At 33.5% G+C, this 17,834-nt stretch overlaps 1 protein-coding gene across 6 annotated transcripts in view; it reads left to right on the forward strand.

Moving 5' to 3' along the window:
• Positions 1-17,834, forward strand: part of LOC110610326 — a 52,843-nt gene that overhangs the window by 13,512 nt on the left and 21,497 nt on the right. For all 6 annotated transcript variants that reach the window (XM_043955229.1, XM_021750197.2, XM_021750194.2 and 3 more), the window contains 20 exons: positions 1,476-1,571; positions 1,645-1,712; positions 2,412-2,532; positions 2,603-2,824; positions 3,207-3,434; positions 3,530-3,639; positions 4,054-4,150; positions 4,776-4,874; positions 4,958-5,098; positions 5,325-5,393; positions 8,083-8,577; positions 8,666-8,986; positions 9,170-9,301; positions 9,389-9,502; positions 9,808-9,992; positions 10,551-10,659; positions 10,745-10,888; positions 12,480-12,752; positions 12,892-13,563; positions 15,260-15,475. In XM_043955229.1, coding sequence (XP_043811164.1) covers positions 1,476-1,571; positions 1,645-1,712; positions 2,412-2,532; positions 2,603-2,824; positions 3,207-3,434; positions 3,530-3,639; positions 4,054-4,150; positions 4,776-4,874; positions 4,958-5,098; positions 5,325-5,393; positions 8,083-8,577; positions 8,666-8,986; positions 9,170-9,301; positions 9,389-9,502; positions 9,808-9,992; positions 10,551-10,659; positions 10,745-10,888; positions 12,480-12,752; positions 12,892-13,563; positions 15,260-15,475 — 3,912 coding nt within the window. The remainder of the gene's footprint in view (positions 1-1,475; positions 1,572-1,644; positions 1,713-2,411; positions 2,533-2,602; positions 2,825-3,206; positions 3,435-3,529; positions 3,640-4,053; positions 4,151-4,775; positions 4,875-4,957; positions 5,099-5,324; positions 5,394-8,082; positions 8,578-8,665; positions 8,987-9,169; positions 9,302-9,388; positions 9,503-9,807; positions 9,993-10,550; positions 10,660-10,744; positions 10,889-12,479; positions 12,753-12,891; positions 13,564-15,259; positions 15,476-17,834) is intronic.

Raw genomic sequence — 17,834 nt, forward strand, 5'->3', positions numbered from 1 at the left:
CAATTTCAGCATTTTAAGCAGAAATTCTGAATTCAAGAAGAAAAGATCCATTTTGGTTCTAAAGAAAATGATTCTATGATTGCTGCCACTAACCAGGAAGAAAGGAATGTTGGAACAAGGTTGAAGGTTGATGACTGCTTGGTATTGCTGGAAAAATGGAAGACTCCAACATCAAATTTACTCCCTCAAATCAAGATAACTATGGTATGCATATGATTCTTGCCCTTGAATCTATTGGAATTTCACAAAAAATCATTTGGGGTGTCATGTAAAGCAATTGAGTTTGCACAAGTCAATCATAAATAGGATTCTTTTCTTGTAAGGAAATGGCAGTATTGTGAGGACAGTGATTGTATCTTCAGGTCATTGTTGGCCTTGAGAAAGTATTGTAGATCAGAGCTGTTAGTAGGGATAATCAGCCACTGCTTCAAGCATTATATACCGTAATCTTAAAGGAACAAGCATGGGAAATTTAGAGAAGGAGAAGGAAAAAAGTACAAGTTCATATTTGCAGCTGCAAATGAGGAAACACCTGCAACTTTCAGTTGAACTTTTGGAATTTTCACATTTTGGGAACAAGAATGTGCTCATGGGGGAGGCACTGTTACACGTAGGAGAAGGAAGTGTATCAGCTGATTGGTTAAGTAATAGTGCAAGCAGAATTATAAATGTCAGACACAGGAAATAGGTGTAAAAATCTGTTTGTTGCAGTTATTCTGCTGTAAACTGTAGCTTGATTACTTGTAACTACTTAAAAGTAGATAGAATTATTGGAGGGTGTTACTCTTGTACGGATAACTTCTATATAAAGGCAGAAGATACTCTGTAGAAAGGAATTCGAGCAACTTTATCTGAAATAATATCTCTTTCTTTCTTCCATTCTTCTCTTTCTCCATCTCTTTCTACCTGTTCTTCCTCAAATTCTTTAGTTCTCTATATTTTGCTTCTCACTTCTTGTTTCTTTCTCTGTTGGCATTTGAATTTGTTAAATTTAGACTCGGTCTAACTCAGTTCAAAAGCTAGATCAAGGGGAAGAAAAGAGTGTCTAAAACCCTAATAAGGTACATCACCCTTATCGGTTACGTGGGATTCAACATCCTCCCTAATGTCCAGAATTATATTCTGAGTGTAGGATTATATTGGAGCGTGAAATATTTATGAGAGGCGCAATATTGGTGGAGACTCTAATACTATATTAAATTTGAGTAAGACCTAACTCACTCCAAAAACTAATTCAAGCGAGGAGTGTTTGAGACCTTTAGAAGGACACGTTACCCTATCCCAAATCGACTTGGGATTCAACACAATTCATAACCCTAATGCTTGCTGTATCTGTAATATGTTGGGAAAGAAATTAAATTAAAGGAATTTTACTGTTTGCTTGTTTGTTCATTTTATTTCTTAATTCTCTTAAAAGCTTTGTGGTTTGTTGTCCCTTTTCTTGTGAAGCTTGCTTACTTCTTTTTCGGTCACAGGTTTTTATGGAAAGCTTTGATCACGTTTTTGAGTTTGTGAAGAGAAGTAATGCAGTTAGTCCTACTGTCACATTGGAAACTGCAAATGCTTTGCAGGTATTTATCTAAATATATTGAATGTGGAATTTCAGAGTCAAGAAACTAATCTTTTCACTGATGCCAATTGCAGATGAAGCTTGAAAAAGTGACTCGTAGAGCCCAAGAACAATTTCAGATGGTATTAGAGGAACAGAGCAGGTAAGTATTTTCTTGTTTTCCTCCTATCCTTTCTTGCTTTATTGGTCCATATGATTAATGAATCATTTCATTTGTGATTTGAGCTTGCCTTCTCAATGTAATAAAATTCCTAAATACTAAATGAGAGGTCGGCCGACAGGGTAATTGTTGTAGCATAACAGATTGGGATGCTTGTTTCTTTTCACATCTTACCCACTAAAGTAAATAGTCTTCTTCATTTATTCTGAAGTTATCATCAATAGATAGTTACATGACAAACTTTTGTTTACTGTTTTGAGATTGCAATTTGAATGATTCCCAGTCACTTTCTTAACTCCCAAGTTTGTTTTGTCAACACAAGTCAACTGTTGATAACTTGATATTTGTTGTTGCTGAGAGTCTTGGAGGGGGGCTAGTAACAGACTTCTATGGATAAGTATATATCATAATGTTATTGCAAGGAGTGCACATTCTTCTTGGTTCTGATTGATAGTTTTCTTGGGTAATCTGTTGATCATCTAGTGAGGATACAGCATTTGGATGATTATTTATAATATTGTAGGTTTCTTTAATATGATTTAATTATAATTGCTTGTTGATTAATGGACACTGATTGCAGGTATAGTTTACTTTTTCATTTTTTTTTTGCTACATTAGGATATATTTTCCAAGAGATGGAAAGAAAATTGACCAACTTGTATGTCTGCTTGGTTTTCTCAGATTTGCCCTTGACATAGATTTGGATGCTCCAAAAGTCAGGGTTCCTATAAGGACAGTTGGCTCTTCAAATTGTGATGTGCATTTTATTTTGGATTTTGGTCATTTTACATTACAAACCGCGGTATGCTTCTTGTTAAGACTTCCTGAAGCTGTTTTTAGCTTTTGTTTAAAGTATATGTTTATTCTTGCAGGAAAGTGATTCGGATGAACAAAGGCAGAGCCTTTATTATCGTTGCTACATATCCGGAAGAGATATTGCCGCATTCTTTACAAATTGTAATTCTGGCTGTCAGGATCCTACAGGGGTTATACTCAATGATAATAGCCAGGCAATAACATCTCACATACAGGAAAGAAATGAGAATTTCTATTCTCTCATTGATAGGTGTGGAATGGCAGTAATTGTTGATCAGGTAAACTATTTTACGTTATTCTTTTCCCTGTTGATGTCACTTTGATTTATCTCTTTGATTTCAAATACCCCTTTTTTCCTGGATGTCAACACTTAGCATATTGTTATCTCACCTCTGTAATGTTAATACTTTGAGGTAGAAGCTATGGATCTACTTTTAGAAGAAGACCTTCAGGATAGAAACATAATGCACTTGCTTATTAAAAATGGAATTTCCTCTCTGAGTAGTGATGGTCATGTCTTCATGAGCTAAATATTAATTGAGATATTACTGCAGTCTTGTGTATGTTTTTATTGAGTCTTTTGTCAAAAAACTGTTTAGTTTTACTTGTGAGACTATGAAACTATGTGGTGGTGACACTTACAAAAATATTTGATTGAAGATCAAAGTACCTCACCCAAGTTATCCATCGACACGTGTATCCGTTCAAGTGCCAAATCTTGGCATTCACCTTTCACCAGCGAGATACTACAGAATTATGGAATTGTTGAGCATGCTGTATGATACAATGGAAAATTGCGGTCAGTCAACTGTTGATAATTTCCAAGCTCAATTCGCCCCATGGAGTTCTGCAGATATTGCTACTGATGCTAGAATCCTTGTTTGGAAGGTATGAGCTCATGTTTTCAATTATAAGGAAGATAAACTGGTCGGTTATATTGATGATGAGCGAGAAATTGTTACCATATAAATTTCTTGGTTTAGGGGATTGGCAATTCCATGGCTACATGGCAGCCCTGTTTTCTTGTGTTATCTGGATTATATCTCTATGCTATGGAATCTCAGAGCTCTCAGAGCTACCAGCGATACATGAGGTTTCCTCTCGAATCATCTCTTCCCATTAGTTTCCTGGTTCTTGGTTTTCATCTGGTATTTTGCTTTAGAAGTATTAACGCCGTTGCCTTTCAACTTATGAAAGGAATTCTACTTCTGTGTAGCTTTTTTATTTTCTTTGATTTTTGTGAGGATATAATTTCTCTTATTTCACAATGATATGGTAAAGAGATATATATACAATTTAGTTCCTATAATTTGTGCCATCTAAATGAAAATATAAGACCCTATAATGAAGGCCTACTAAATAGGAATACTATCTCTAAAATAAGAATACATATCTACATGGTTGGCTTTCTGAAACAGTTTTATTTAACTGTTATTTTACTGATCATTTATTTTCCCTTTCAAATATTATGAGTGCTCAGTTTTAATATGAAGCTTCTCTTTTGCAGCATGGCCAGTAGACAGGTGAATGAGGTTCCTCTATCAAATGTTGGTGGTTCCCCATTCTGTATTGCTGTTTGTTCCAGGGGAATGGACATTCAACAGGTGAGTCATTTACTTCTGGTGCTATATAGTATTTTTTTGGAGGTACACCATACGCTTTGCGTCATTCAACTGAGTTTTTTGTTATAACTATGACAAAGTGAAATTCATATTCCTAAGTTGGGTTTGGTAAAGGAAACATCTGAATTGAACAAGCAAATGGGAACGTAAAAAGAAGAGGAAGAAATAAAATAAAAAAAAAAGTAGGCGGTTATGTAACATGCCATGAGTCTATTGGCATGGAGAAGGAAAGGTTTCATTAAACAATTGGAGATTATGGCAGTGGGTTAAACTGATCCTCATCCTGGCCCTGAATAAACATATGTTGTTTTTTCTGCTGCTGAATTTCATAAAATACTGAAGTATCCCTTTGGAAGTTTTAAATACCAGTTTACATATGGATAATCTGTGACCAGTTATGTCATTAAATTATCTACTTTTTAGTTATGTCATCAAATCATTTTCTTTTACTTGCACATTGCTTTTTTATTTCTAAAGACAAAAGTTCACTGGACCTTTCCATATAGTTAATGAAAGTGGTCAGTGCCGCCTGTTTACTCTAATTCTATTTTGTGGTTATATGGATTTATTTTTTAACATAAATAGTTAAGTTTCTTATTTTCACCAGGCATTGGAATCTTCTAGCACCTGGATTTTAGAGTTTCGCAATGAAGAGGAGAAAAACCTTTGGTTTAAAGGACTTATACAGGCTACTTATCAAGCTTCTGTATGATGATTATATTATTCTAGATTATTACTCTTGGCAAGTTATTTATGATTTAGCTGCTTATTACTCGAATTTCCATTAAGGTTCCTCCATCAATTGATGTACTTGGAGAAATGAGGGGCGCTGCAGCTGGGTTTGGGGAACCCCAGACTCCAAATATGAGAACAGCTGACCTTGTCATTAATGGGGCACTAGTTGAGACTAAATTATGTGTATATGGAAAGGTGAGATTTATCTTATCCAATTGTCCTTGGGAAAGGGAAAAAATGTTTGTATATTTTGCAAACCCATTTTCTTTATGCTTAAGAGGCAAAGTGAAATCATCTTGCTAGTAGCTTAGGGATACTGTTTGGGGTATTTAGTTATTGTTGCAAGAACCTGTTATATTCTCCATTACTTCCAAGATTCACTAGTTTTAGCACTCAAGTATTTGTTCATTTTATTGAGCAGAGTGGAGTTGAAGTTGATGAGAAACACAAGGAGACTCTAATTGTGGAGGTTCTTGCTGGTGGGGGAAAGGTTTGTGCTGTTAGTCTGCATTTTACTTTGCAAATTAGAATTATACTTATGGGTGCACAATTTAATTTGCATCACTAATCCAAACCAAATCAATAATACATGCATATACTCCCCCTCCCCCCCCCAACCCCCCTTGGGGCCAAAGGGGTATTGGGCCTAGTTTCATATTTTTAGAAGAATTAATTTTATTAAATTTGTGTATATAGAAGATTTATATACCGTTTCGATATCTTTGATAGGTCTTAAAAAGTTTTCATAAGGTGTTTGTGATTGGGATTAAATAATTATGATATTGAAAATAAACTGAAATTAGCATTAGTTTTCTGTATATTTTTATAGTAATAATAAAATACTGTGAATAATTTATTTAGTTTTTATTGTTACCTATTACTTCTTGTACATAGTTTTGATATATAAATATTCAACTTAATGATTGAAAATTTTTTTGAACCACATAGAATTTAAATAATTTATTCAAATTTAATAAAAAAATTATACATGAAGGAAATAAGAGTTATAATAGATTTATTATTCTTGTTATTGTTGTTGGTTGTTCCTGTTATTATTGTTTACTTCTGTATAGCCAAAGAGATAGTATTTTGTAGTAATTAATTAACTAATTAATTAATTGCTAGTATGTCTCTGTATATTGTAATCTATAAAAGTGAATTCATGTGTAACTAAAATTTTTGTAATAAAAATTTAACAAATTATCCAATTTAAGTGAACAAAATTAATAAATGAGTTTGCTATTAATATCAAAGTGTTTTAATACTTAAATAATTTAAATCTATTATGTAACTGTTTAAATTAAAGCTATATTGGGCTCAGGAGGAACCTTTATTTTGTTTTTTTCTAAAGTGATAATGTATAAATTTGATACATTATAATTTAGAACTGAAGTAATAAGTTTTAAAATAGTGGAGATAGGATTATAAGCATAATATGATTAAATTAATATAAATGTATCTTGGGGATAAAAGAAATTTAATTTTAGTGTTTCATTTTGCAAAGGTTAGTTAGCACAATCATATTCACAAAAGACTGAAGTAATTATTTACTTTCTTATTATTTATAATTATCCATTTATTCTAAGTTAAGCACTCACAGGCTTACCTTGCATTGGAGTGAAATATGAGAGATTTTAGGTTCTGCTCCTCCCAATCCCCCTGTAACTTATAAATAAATAAAAGAAAAGAAAAAGAGAGTTTGAAAATGGCCTAGCCAAAATCTCTATAGTCTAGACATAACAGAAGCTGAATTTTCTTTTTCAAGAATAGAGTCAGATTTTGTTGTGGTATTGTCAGCACGGTACAAGGTATACTTTTGAATAAAGTGATGCGAGTAGCTGTTTTATGGTAAATGCATTGTGCCATTTGAGTTGACTAGCTGATCTATCCTACTCCTGCTTTAACTATGACATGTAGGATATGATACTTGGTGAACATACAAATACAGGCAAAAGCAGAAAGGATAAACTAAAAAGCAATGGTCCCCAATCAAGTAAAATTGCACCGACAGAAATGCCTAAAACCATAATATGAGCCCACAGCCATATAGAAGCAAACAAAGGAAAAAAAATTGTTGTGGAGCATATTAAAGAACAAACCCTGATTTGTAAATATGCATTCCTCTCTGTCCAAAGGTTTCATGTAATCTGGCAAATTCTGTCGGCTTGAAATTTGAGAAGAGATCTTGAGAGGGAAGAAAAAGCTTGAAATAGGAGACTTTCAAGAGAATTTCCCAGAAGAGTCCTATACCAAAGCCTTATACATGAAGAAAATGAACAGAATCCAACAAATCAAGCCACAATATAGCTTCATTGTTCCCTTTATCATTACTATATCTGTAGGAATGAAAATCCAAGAGGTTGTTGTTGCCGTGAGCTGAAAGCTCGAATATAGGGGAATGATGGATGGCTGAAATTCTAGAGGCAAGGAAATAGATGAGAAAATGGTTCACACCACTCCAACCAAAGCTCTTTCTAGAAAAATATGGGACCCATCAGAAATACAGTGTCTGCTCAAATTCTTCATATCTATAATACACTATTGCATTGTAAAAAGTCATCCATTGTGTTATTTAACAATAGTAATGGTTATATTTAGTTTCTAGTTAATATATATATATATATATATATATATATATATATATATTTAACAATAGTAATGGTTATATTACATGATCTATTTAATTCTTGTAAAATAAATTATGTTTTTAATTAAGGTATTTATTTGTTCTACATGAATATATTATTAGTTTTAATTTTGAGAATTCATACCAAATTTATGATTTGATTTGATTTGATTACATTCTTGATTCTCCATTCACAAAATTAGCATTTAAAATTTTGATTACCTGAGATATGAATTGCAATTGGCTATCAAAGGAGGTGCAAGGGGTCTTTCTTGCTGGTATTTTTTCTTTACTTGGTCTGCATATTATTTGTTCGTGGGTGTGTGTAATGGTGATCTTGAAAGTGTCTAGCCAAATTATTGAGTTTGAAGGCTAACAACAAGACTGTGTTTTTGGCTTTCATGAAGTGCCAGTTGTGTTAAGACTTGTGCCTTCATCCTTCCTCTCTGTTGAACTCTGCAGTGTAATTGAACAATTAAATGTGATATATATATACATATATATTTTTTCATGTTTATTTGTTGCTATGCACATTCAATCATAATGATTGCAGGTGCATATGATTCGTTCAGAGGGTGACCTGACAGTCAAGATGAAGTTGCACTCATTGATAATTAAAGATGAACTTCAAGGTTGTCAGTCTATGAGTCCACAGTATTTGGCCTGCTCTGTGCTGAAGAATGATAAGACACTGGCAACTCCTAGTCCTAGCCCTCGTAGCATTGAAGGAAGAGAGATCTCTGTGGCACCTCATGATGATGATGATACTTTTACGGATGCTTTGCCAGACTTCTCGTCTGCATCAGATCCCGGTGTTTTTTCGCCTAGAATAAATGTGTCTCATTCTGGGAAAGTTGGAACTATTGGTGACTCCTCAGAATTTGAGTCTGCTGAAGCCTTAATTCTTGAACAGGAACTTTTACAAGGAAATAGCATTTCTAATGAGACATTTTATGAGGCACAGGGTGGTGATACTTTGGATTTTGTATCTATGACGTTTTCAACTAGGAGCTCCTCTTCTTCTGCTTATGATGGTGTAGATACACAGGTACCAAGCTTGGTTATCAAGCATTTGTGTTACAATTCCTTGTCAATGGTTATATTTCCATACTGATGTGTACTTTTGAAAACTTCAGATGAGTATTTGCATGTCCAAACTAGAATTCTTCTGCAACAGGCCTACACTTGTTGCTTTAATTGGTTTTGGCTGTGATCTAAGTAGTGGGAATCCTGTGCAAAGTAATGTAGATGTGGATGGAATCTCAGATGATAAATCGTTGATGAACAAAGAAAAGGCTGAAGATAAAGGGCTTGTTAAAGGTTTACTGGGATATGGTAAACATCGTGTTGTATTTTATTTGAACATGAAGATTGACAGTGTCACCGTCTTTCTCAACAAAGAGGATGGTTCTCAGCTTGCTATGCTTGTGCAAGAAAGGTTCCTGTTGGATCTTAAGGTGTGGAGACTACCATCAATAATGAAATTAGAACTCCACTGTAAAGTTCTATAATTTTGTATTTCCTCTATAGTTAAATTGAATTATCACTTCTATTCATGGGGCTTTTTTTTTTTCATGCCTTTTCGATCCTTATGCTTGTGCCAGCTGTTATATCTGATTATATTTAATTGTTTCTTCAAGATCCATCCTGGTTCTCTTTCTATTGAAGGCACATTAGGAAATTTCAGACTCTGTGATATGTCACTTGGAGATGATCACTCTTGGAGTTGGCTTTGTGATATACGTAATCCAGGGCTTGAATCCCTTATAAAGGTAGTTACTTGAGTTTATGTTGGCTTTAGTACTATGGTATTATATAACTTCTAGTTACACATAGATGCTCTTTGTTTCTGGAACCAGATCAAGTTTAGTTCATATTGTGCTGAAGATGACGATTATGAAGGATATGATTACAGTTTGAGTGGTCGACTATCTGCTGTGCGCATAATTTTCCTCTATAGGTTTGTCCAAGAGGTATGTTGGAATATTGCTGGTACTCTAGGCTTAGTGTTAGCATTCCTGATCCTCCATATGCGAATCAATTTTGTGGTTAACCATTGCAAATCATTAGCACTTACAATAATTTTTTATGTAATTTCTGCATTTAAGAAAAATTGAGTCATATTTCTATTTTTTACTATGGAAGAGAGTTAAGAATAGCGGGAGGAGGTCAAGGCATTTTTTCTACTGAAGTGGATTTACTTATTTCATTCACTTTATTACCGTCTAGAAAGGTTGTGTTTTGAACTTAAATTATTTCGGACTACTTTGTTCTGCAGATAACTGTGTATTTTATGGAACTTGCAACTCCACATACTGAAGAAGCAATTAAACTTGTTGATAAAGTTGGAGATTTTGAGTGGTTAATTCAGAAGTGTGAGATTGATGGAGCAACTGCATTAAAGCTGGACCTGTCACTTGACACTCCAATTATCATTGTTCCCAGGAATTCCGTGAGCAAAGAGTATGTAGATTTGCATTTTAGTTGTTCTTATGTAATATTCACTGAACTGACTTGGAAAGTTTTAGTTGAAATGTTGCTAAAAGAACTTAACATGAAATATGTAGGGGTTTAGTCAGTGAGAAACTCTTTTTTCTTTTATGACCAGCTTACTGACAATTATAGTATTGAAAATTGAGTAGTTGATTTCATATCTTTCTTTGCTACAAATATGATTTGTTATCAACGTGCCTACAATGTCATATAATGCAGACATTTCTTGCATTGGGGATATCTTCTCCTTTTCTTCTATCAAGCATTTTGAATTTTGTTTAAGGGTTATTGAGTTTCATTTAAACTATTTTTATTTGATGGAGGTTTAAAATCTGCCTAATTGCTTGCCTCATATGATGTTATGATGTTTAACTCCTTTCAATCTATCTCTTTGTTGTCCTTTCAACTTTAAAAGGTCCTGGTGCCTGGTTTTCTTGCTTTTATTTGGAACTCTGGGTTTTTATGTTTTTCTATAGTTGCTTAAGCTGTTTGATGTCACCATTCTTTCTATATCCATGATAATCGCAGTTTTATTCAACTTGATCTGGGTCAGTTAGAGATCACAAATGAATTTAGTTGGCATGGCTGCCCAGAGAAAGATCCTTCAGCTGTCCACATGGATGTTCTTCATGCTAAGGTTTATACATATATATCTTTGGTCGACTCTTTGTTAAACTTCCAATACCAGTTTCTGAATTGTAGTGCACTGCCTTAAATTTCAGATTCTGGGAATCAACATGTCTGTAGGAGTTGATGGTTGTGTGGGTAAGCCAATGATACAGGAAGGAAAAGGATTTGATATTTATGTGCGCCGCAGTTTGCGAGATGTTTTTAGGAAAGTTCCAACATTTTCTCTGGAAGTAAAGGTGGAATACTTTATTTATCGTATTTCTTTATTCAAAGTTCTATTCCCATTTGTTTTATTTTCTTGAAAAAAAAAAATTCTTCTGGTGGTTTGCCAATTTTCGAATGGTAAACCATGGTGTAAATAACATAACGACTATTTTTTATGGGTTTTTGTGGAGTCCATTATCCGTTACCTTGCTATTTAAAGGCATCCTATGAGTTGTATTATAGGTAACGGCTATTGCCATCGTTATGTAATAATAATGGTCCCTATTCATTGTTAAGTAACAGTAACAGTAAACAGCCTTTATCTCAATGATGAATTTGCTAAAAGTCATATGCATCCCCCATTTTCTTCCTTTCTTTTTCATTTCGAAGTGTTTTAGCCGTCCAAATTTGTAGTTTTTATCATATTCTCTCAAAATTTTACTCGAATTTCTCTTCTAGTTCTACAAATCTCTCCTTTTAAGCTAAGAATCATCATAAATATCTCTATTTCACAGCTGGTGCTTGTAAAAGGTGAGTCGTTTTTTCATCAAATAAATTTTAAACTTACTATTAAATTAGAAGTTTTTAACTTATTAGTAAATTTACTTTTCCCAAGTCCAAAATTATATTTAGCATTAGCAAATATTAGTGAAGTTTAAAAATTAATATTAAGTTTAATGCTTATCTTGGTTATAATACAACACATTTTTCTCAAAAAAAATAATTTTCATATTTTATGAATAGGTTAAGTTTAAAATATTGAAAAAAGATATTCTGTAATTTTTTAATAAAAATATGATTTTAACAATTAAAAATAATTAATTTGTTATGGTGGTAATAAGGTTAGTTATTTACCATCTGCACAATTATTTTGGCTATAAATTAATTAATGCTAATGATATTTAAGATTGATATTGTAATGTATTTATTTGATGTATTTATGCTTATTATATTGTTGTTTATCTTAATTTTACTTGTATCTACCAATAACTACTCATTTCACGAACTTTTGAAATTTTTTATAAAAATTATAGTATCTGGCCATTACTGTTACATTATGCCATTACATGCCTGTTATCCTTGTCTGTGACAGGGACCGCTAACACAGCTGCAACCACAATTTAAAACCATGTGTGAAACCTTTCAGCTCCTTTTATTTTCAATGCAGTGGTTAATGTGGATTTTCTCTCTGGTTCAATTAAAGGATTTTATTAACAACAAATCCATCTTACTTGCTAATTGTTGTCTTTTGGAACCTTGTTTTGTCACTGGTTTAACTTAGAATGCTTAATGTTCTGCATTGGTGTATCTATAGGTTTGTGCTGTACATGGCTAACTATCTCCATTGCCCGTCCCAGCTATCCTCAGCATATGCAGTTTTTTTTTACCATTTTTCAAAACCATTCCTTTGTTTACCGTTTCTTGAACTTTCTCACATCCATCTTGGCTTCCTGCTTCTGCATTGCACATTCTGTAAACATGTTTCTTCACCTTCTATCTCAAGGGAACTGAACTTTATTGATTGATGGCTTCTATTGTTTCTCAGTAATCAGTTGTTTTTTTTTTTTTCTCCATGTTCTGTGTTTCATTTGTGTGGCAACTTTTTTGCAAATCTTTGAGCAGGTGGATTTCCTCCATGGTGTCATGTCTGATAAAGAATACAATGTAATTCTAAATTGTACTTCCATGAATTTAAATGAAGAGCCCAGGCTTCCTCCAAGTTTTCGTGGTAGTAAAGATGGTACGGGGGATACAATGCGGATGCTGGTAGACAAGGTCAACATGAATAGTCAAATCCTATTATCACAAACTGTCAACATAATGGCAGTTGATATTAATTATGCACTGTTGGAGCTGTGCAATGGCATTCGTGAGGCACCATTAGCTCATATTGCTGTGAGTCTTATTCATCCACTAACATTCATTTGATATCACAAACGTGCTGCACAATTTTGCTTTTGTATCCATCTTTTCTATTTGATGTTATATGATCTATACTTTTGTGTCCTAAATCCTAATTGTGTGCATTTTTCAGCTGGAAGGTCTATGGGTATCGTACCGGACATCTTCATTGTCTGAAACAGATCTCTATATAACTATTCCTAAATTTTCTATATTGGATAATCGCCCTGATACCAAACCTGAAATGCGCTTGATGCTTGGGTCATCTACTGATGTTTCCAAACAAGTTTCTAGTGGAAATTTTCCACACTTGCCAAACAGGGCCAGCTTTAGGAGAATGCAATCTGTCTCTGTCCTTGACATGGATGTACCATATTCAACGATGTTTTTGATGGATTACAGATGGCGACTTTCCTCCCAATCATGTGTGGTTCGGGTTCAGCAGCCTCTTGTCCTTGTTGTACCAGATTTTCTTCTAGCAATAGGAGAGTTTTTTGTGCCAGCATTGGGCACAATAACTGGACGGGAGGAAGCTATGGATCCTAAGAAAGATCCCATCTGTAGAAGCAATAGCATAGTACTCTCGGAATCTGTTTACAAACAGAGGGAGGATGTGGTGCACTTGTCTCCAAGCAGGCAGTTAATAGTGGATGCCAAGGGAGTCGATGAGTATACATATGATGGTTGTGGAAAAGTTATCTGTCTAAGTGAAGAAACCAATATGAAATTCAATTCTGTGAGATCCCAACCCATTATAATAATTGGGCGTGGCAAGAGGCTGAAGTTTGTTAACATAAAGATTGAGGTACTTCATACTTTCCACTTTTTTGTATATTATCTCACTTTTATGCAGATTGACATATCTTTTTCCTTTCTGTTGTTCTTTATGTATAAAGTGGGGATTAGAATGCTCAACTTGGAGGATTGATGATGAGAGATGATTGTTAACTTTTATTATACACTTTATACCTTATGTTCAGCTTGTGGTCTCTTAATCAGAAGAATCTTACGTACACTTTTTTTTTGTAAAAGTCAAAAGCACCTTATGTGCAACTCAGTATCTGATTAGAAAAACATGTAATTACCTGTGATAATTTCAGTAAAATAGTCTCCAGTAGGGGTGTTCAACCAATCCATGAAATCCAACCCAATTCAAACCAACAAACTTGGTTAAATAGTTATGTTGGATAAGTTTGGATATTTTATCCAACCAACAAATAACTATTTTATATCCAACTATACATTCTAATTGTAACTTTACCTTCTCTTAATTTTTGTGTTTGGTTTGAATATAATATTAATTAGATTTTTTTGTATTTCTATTATTACTAAGAATTTATTTCAATTCAATTATTTTTATTTTTAATTTCTGAAAAATTAAAATTAGTCACATTTATGAAAAAAGTTAAAATAATGTACATAAATGATTTTTTTTTAAAATTTCTGCAAAATTAAAATTAGTCATATTTCTGAAAAAAGTTAAATTAATATATAGAAATTATTTTAATTGTTTAATTGGTGCAAAGTTTGATAGCCGCCACGTTTCTAAAAAAAGAGTTAAAATAATATGCAAAATATATCTTATTTTTTAATTTCTACAAAATTAAAATTAGTCACATTTTAAGAAAAATTAAAATAATATGCAGAAATTATTTCAATTTTTTATTTTAATTTTCTTAATTTCTGAAAAGTTAAAATTAAAGTTATAATTTTTATTTTGAAGTTAACCTTTTTTTAGTAGACAAGTTTTAAATTTGCATAATTTTTAAAATTAATTATATATTTTTTTGCTTCTTTATTATTTGAAATGTAACATCTATATTTAATTATTTTATTTTCATTTAATTACTATGATACTTTCTAATTTATATTTTTCAGTTGTGCTTTTATTATATTAACAGATTTGCAGTTGAGACGAGAATGATTTTTTATTGTATTTCATAATTAGTATAATATTAATTAGTAAAAATTTATTTTAATAGTTGATGGGGTATGAGGTTATTAGATGATTTGAATTTGAATGGTTAACCAATGAATAAAATATAGGGATTGGATTGAATTTGGTTACAAAACCAAATAATTATGTGTTATGATGGATGAAAATGGTTTGGATTCAAACTTGATCCAAACCAACCATTGAACACCCGTAGTCTCCAGCATATTGTTTTATTTGGTGGTTATTTTCTGAGCTTCAAAATAATGAGCATAGTTCTTTATCCTTTAAGCTGTGGGATGGCTGTGCAAATGGAGTTATTTATTGAAGTTATCTTTTGTCTTTTGAATGTATTTCAGAAAATTAATACCGTTAATTTTCTTTTATTGTTAAAACTATAAAGAAAGAACAAGATGAATATTTACCCATTTATTAATACCTTTTTAAATATATTTTTCTGGGCTTTTGTGGTATGTGCTTAAGGTGCTGCTTCTTAATTTTGAATCACAAGCAATTGAACTGCTGACATTTTGTAAATATGATGCTTTGTTAATCCTTGTTTCATCAGAATGGTTCCCTTTTGAGGAAGTATGTATACTTGAGTAATGATAGCAGTTACTCGGTTTCCATGGAAGATGGTGTTGACATTTTGTTGGTTGACAATTCTTCAACTGGTGATGACAAGAACGTTCTGGATGACATGCATAGACCTTCTGACATCTTGAATATTTCTGACACTCAAAATGATTCAAATGGAATGCAGAGTTTCACTTTTGAAGCCCAGGTAACTTGTTATGGTTTGTTTTCTTTCACTATTTTACTCCTTTGTGGTTCTGTTGGAGCTCTAATCTACTATAATAACATTGTTTACTTTGTACATTGTCATATTAATTTCTGCTTTCTAGCTGCTTTGCATATTTACAAATATGACATTTTGGGTGCTCGCACTGCTAGCTTGTTTCCTTGTTGTTTTCTTTCACACGTGAAATACTGATTTCTACAGCGCTTGGTAGAAGATGTTGCTTCCAGAAATTTACAATTCAAGACATCTTATTGTTCAAAGAACAAAATTCACACTTATGAGGAAAAGTTCTTTCAACAAACTAAAATGTTCCAAAATTCTTTTTTTTTTCTTTTTTTCCATATGGTTTTGGTCACTATTGCAGAAATCACTTCCAGGACTTCATCAATGTCAATAGGTGCCATACTAAATGGCCAAAACTGTTGAATCTCACATCGGTTGTGGAAAGGGGTAATGTGCCCCTTATATGGGCCATAGGCAATCCTCTCTCTTGAGCTAGCTTTTGGGGTGAGTTAGGCCTGGCCCAAATTTAACATGGTATCAGAGCCTCCCCATCCGATGTTGGGCCTCCCATAAATGTGTCAAACGCACCAGTAAAATTCTGGGCGTGAGGGGGTGTGTTGAATCCCACATCGGTTGTGGAAAAGGGTAATGTGCCCCTTATATGAGCCATAGGCAATCCTCCCCCTTGAATTAGCTTTTGGGTGAGTTAGGCCTGGCTCAAATTTAACAAAAACAAATAACATAAGACTTCAATAACTTAACGTGGTTTGGCTTGAGGCATAAGTCCATGGGTGAAGACAATCAGAAAAATTCCACTAAGAAAATAGGAGATCTTACAAGGCACTCTAATTACTCTATGTGCATTAAACTACTATATTCAAATCTTTCCTTCACTAAAGCTTTGAAGCTCAAGTTTTTGTACTATACTTGTGAATTTTCTCTCACCCCTTGGCTTGCTTGCCTCTTGCCGTCTTGCTTGTTGCACACAAGCTTTACTTGATATGGCTATTTGCACGAGAGGGCGGCTATTTATAACCATGTAGTGCTTGGGCACATGATTCCCACTCAATAACAGATTCCAAATTCTTCAAGAAGATTTTTTCTTCATTACGTTCGCATGCAAGAAATTCAGCTTGCTTGATCCCAACTCAAACTGAAAGCTAGCATCCAAATGGTTGGCTTTTGGCTTTATTTTAGGGGCAATTCATTTCAAGACATTTTCTAACAGTCACTACTGACTACTGAATCAAAGTGTTTTGTAGCAAAGCTCTTAAAACATCCCTTAGGGCTTGGTTGTTGTGTGTCTAATTTTCCCCCACAACAACTTTCAGTTCGAGAATGCGGAGACCAGAGAGTTTTAGTGAAGGAAGAAAAAGGCAAGTGATGAGAAATAAGTTGGTTTCATAAAAAAGAAATTTCGAATAAAAGCGAGAGGTATTACCTTTTAAAATGGGCAATGGATGTTCTACTATAGTTCCTCCCATTAATAATAGAGGTAGTAGTAACAACTAGACCTAACTAGTAAGCTAATTAAGTTCTTAGCTAAATTCCCATTTCCTTAATATGCTGATCTATGAATTCTGTTTCATCTTTTCTTCCTCTCTCTCTCTCTCTCTCGCCACTTTCTAAATTTTCCTTCCAATTAAACTGTCCTTATAATTTTATGAGCTATTGGCTGTTGTATTAGGCTACTCCTTGATTTTAAACAGAGCTGAATGGTGAAAAAGTTTCCATATAGCTGACCCCAATTATTTTGGGATTAAAGCTTAACTATTGTTGTTGTATAAGGTCTACTCCCTCCCTTTAGCAGTATTCCTATATGTGGAACTTCATTTGAAAGTTTGATGAATTGGCCTTTGGCATGCAAATGTACCAACTGAAATTTCGGCCTAGCTAGTTTTATTTAAGAGTCCTTATTGCCAATCACATGCTAGGTATCCCTCTTTTTCATGCTATTAGATAACTCTCTCTCTCTCTCTCTCTCTCTCTCTCGCCACTTTCTAAATTTTCCTGTCCAATTAAACTGTCCTTATAATTTTATGAGCTATTGGCTGTTGTATTAGGCTACTTCTTGATTTTAAACAGAGCTGAATGGTGAAAAAGTTTCCATATAGCTGACCCCAATTATTTTGGGATTAAAGCTTAACTATTGTTGTTGTATAAGGTCTACTCCCTCCCTTTAGCAGTATTCCTATATGTGGAACTTCATTTGAAAGTTTGATGAATTGGCCTTTGGCATGCAAATGTACCAACTGAACTTTCGGCCTAGCTAGTTTTATTTAAGAGTCCTTATTGCCAATCACATGCTAGGTATCCCTCTTTTTCATGCTATTAGATA

The sequence above is a fragment of the Manihot esculenta genome, chromosome 3, assembly GCF_001659605.2.
Source record: "Manihot esculenta cultivar AM560-2 chromosome 3, M.esculenta_v8, whole genome shotgun sequence".
In the NCBI taxonomy this organism is placed as follows: Eukaryota; Viridiplantae; Streptophyta; class Magnoliopsida; order Malpighiales; family Euphorbiaceae; genus Manihot; species Manihot esculenta.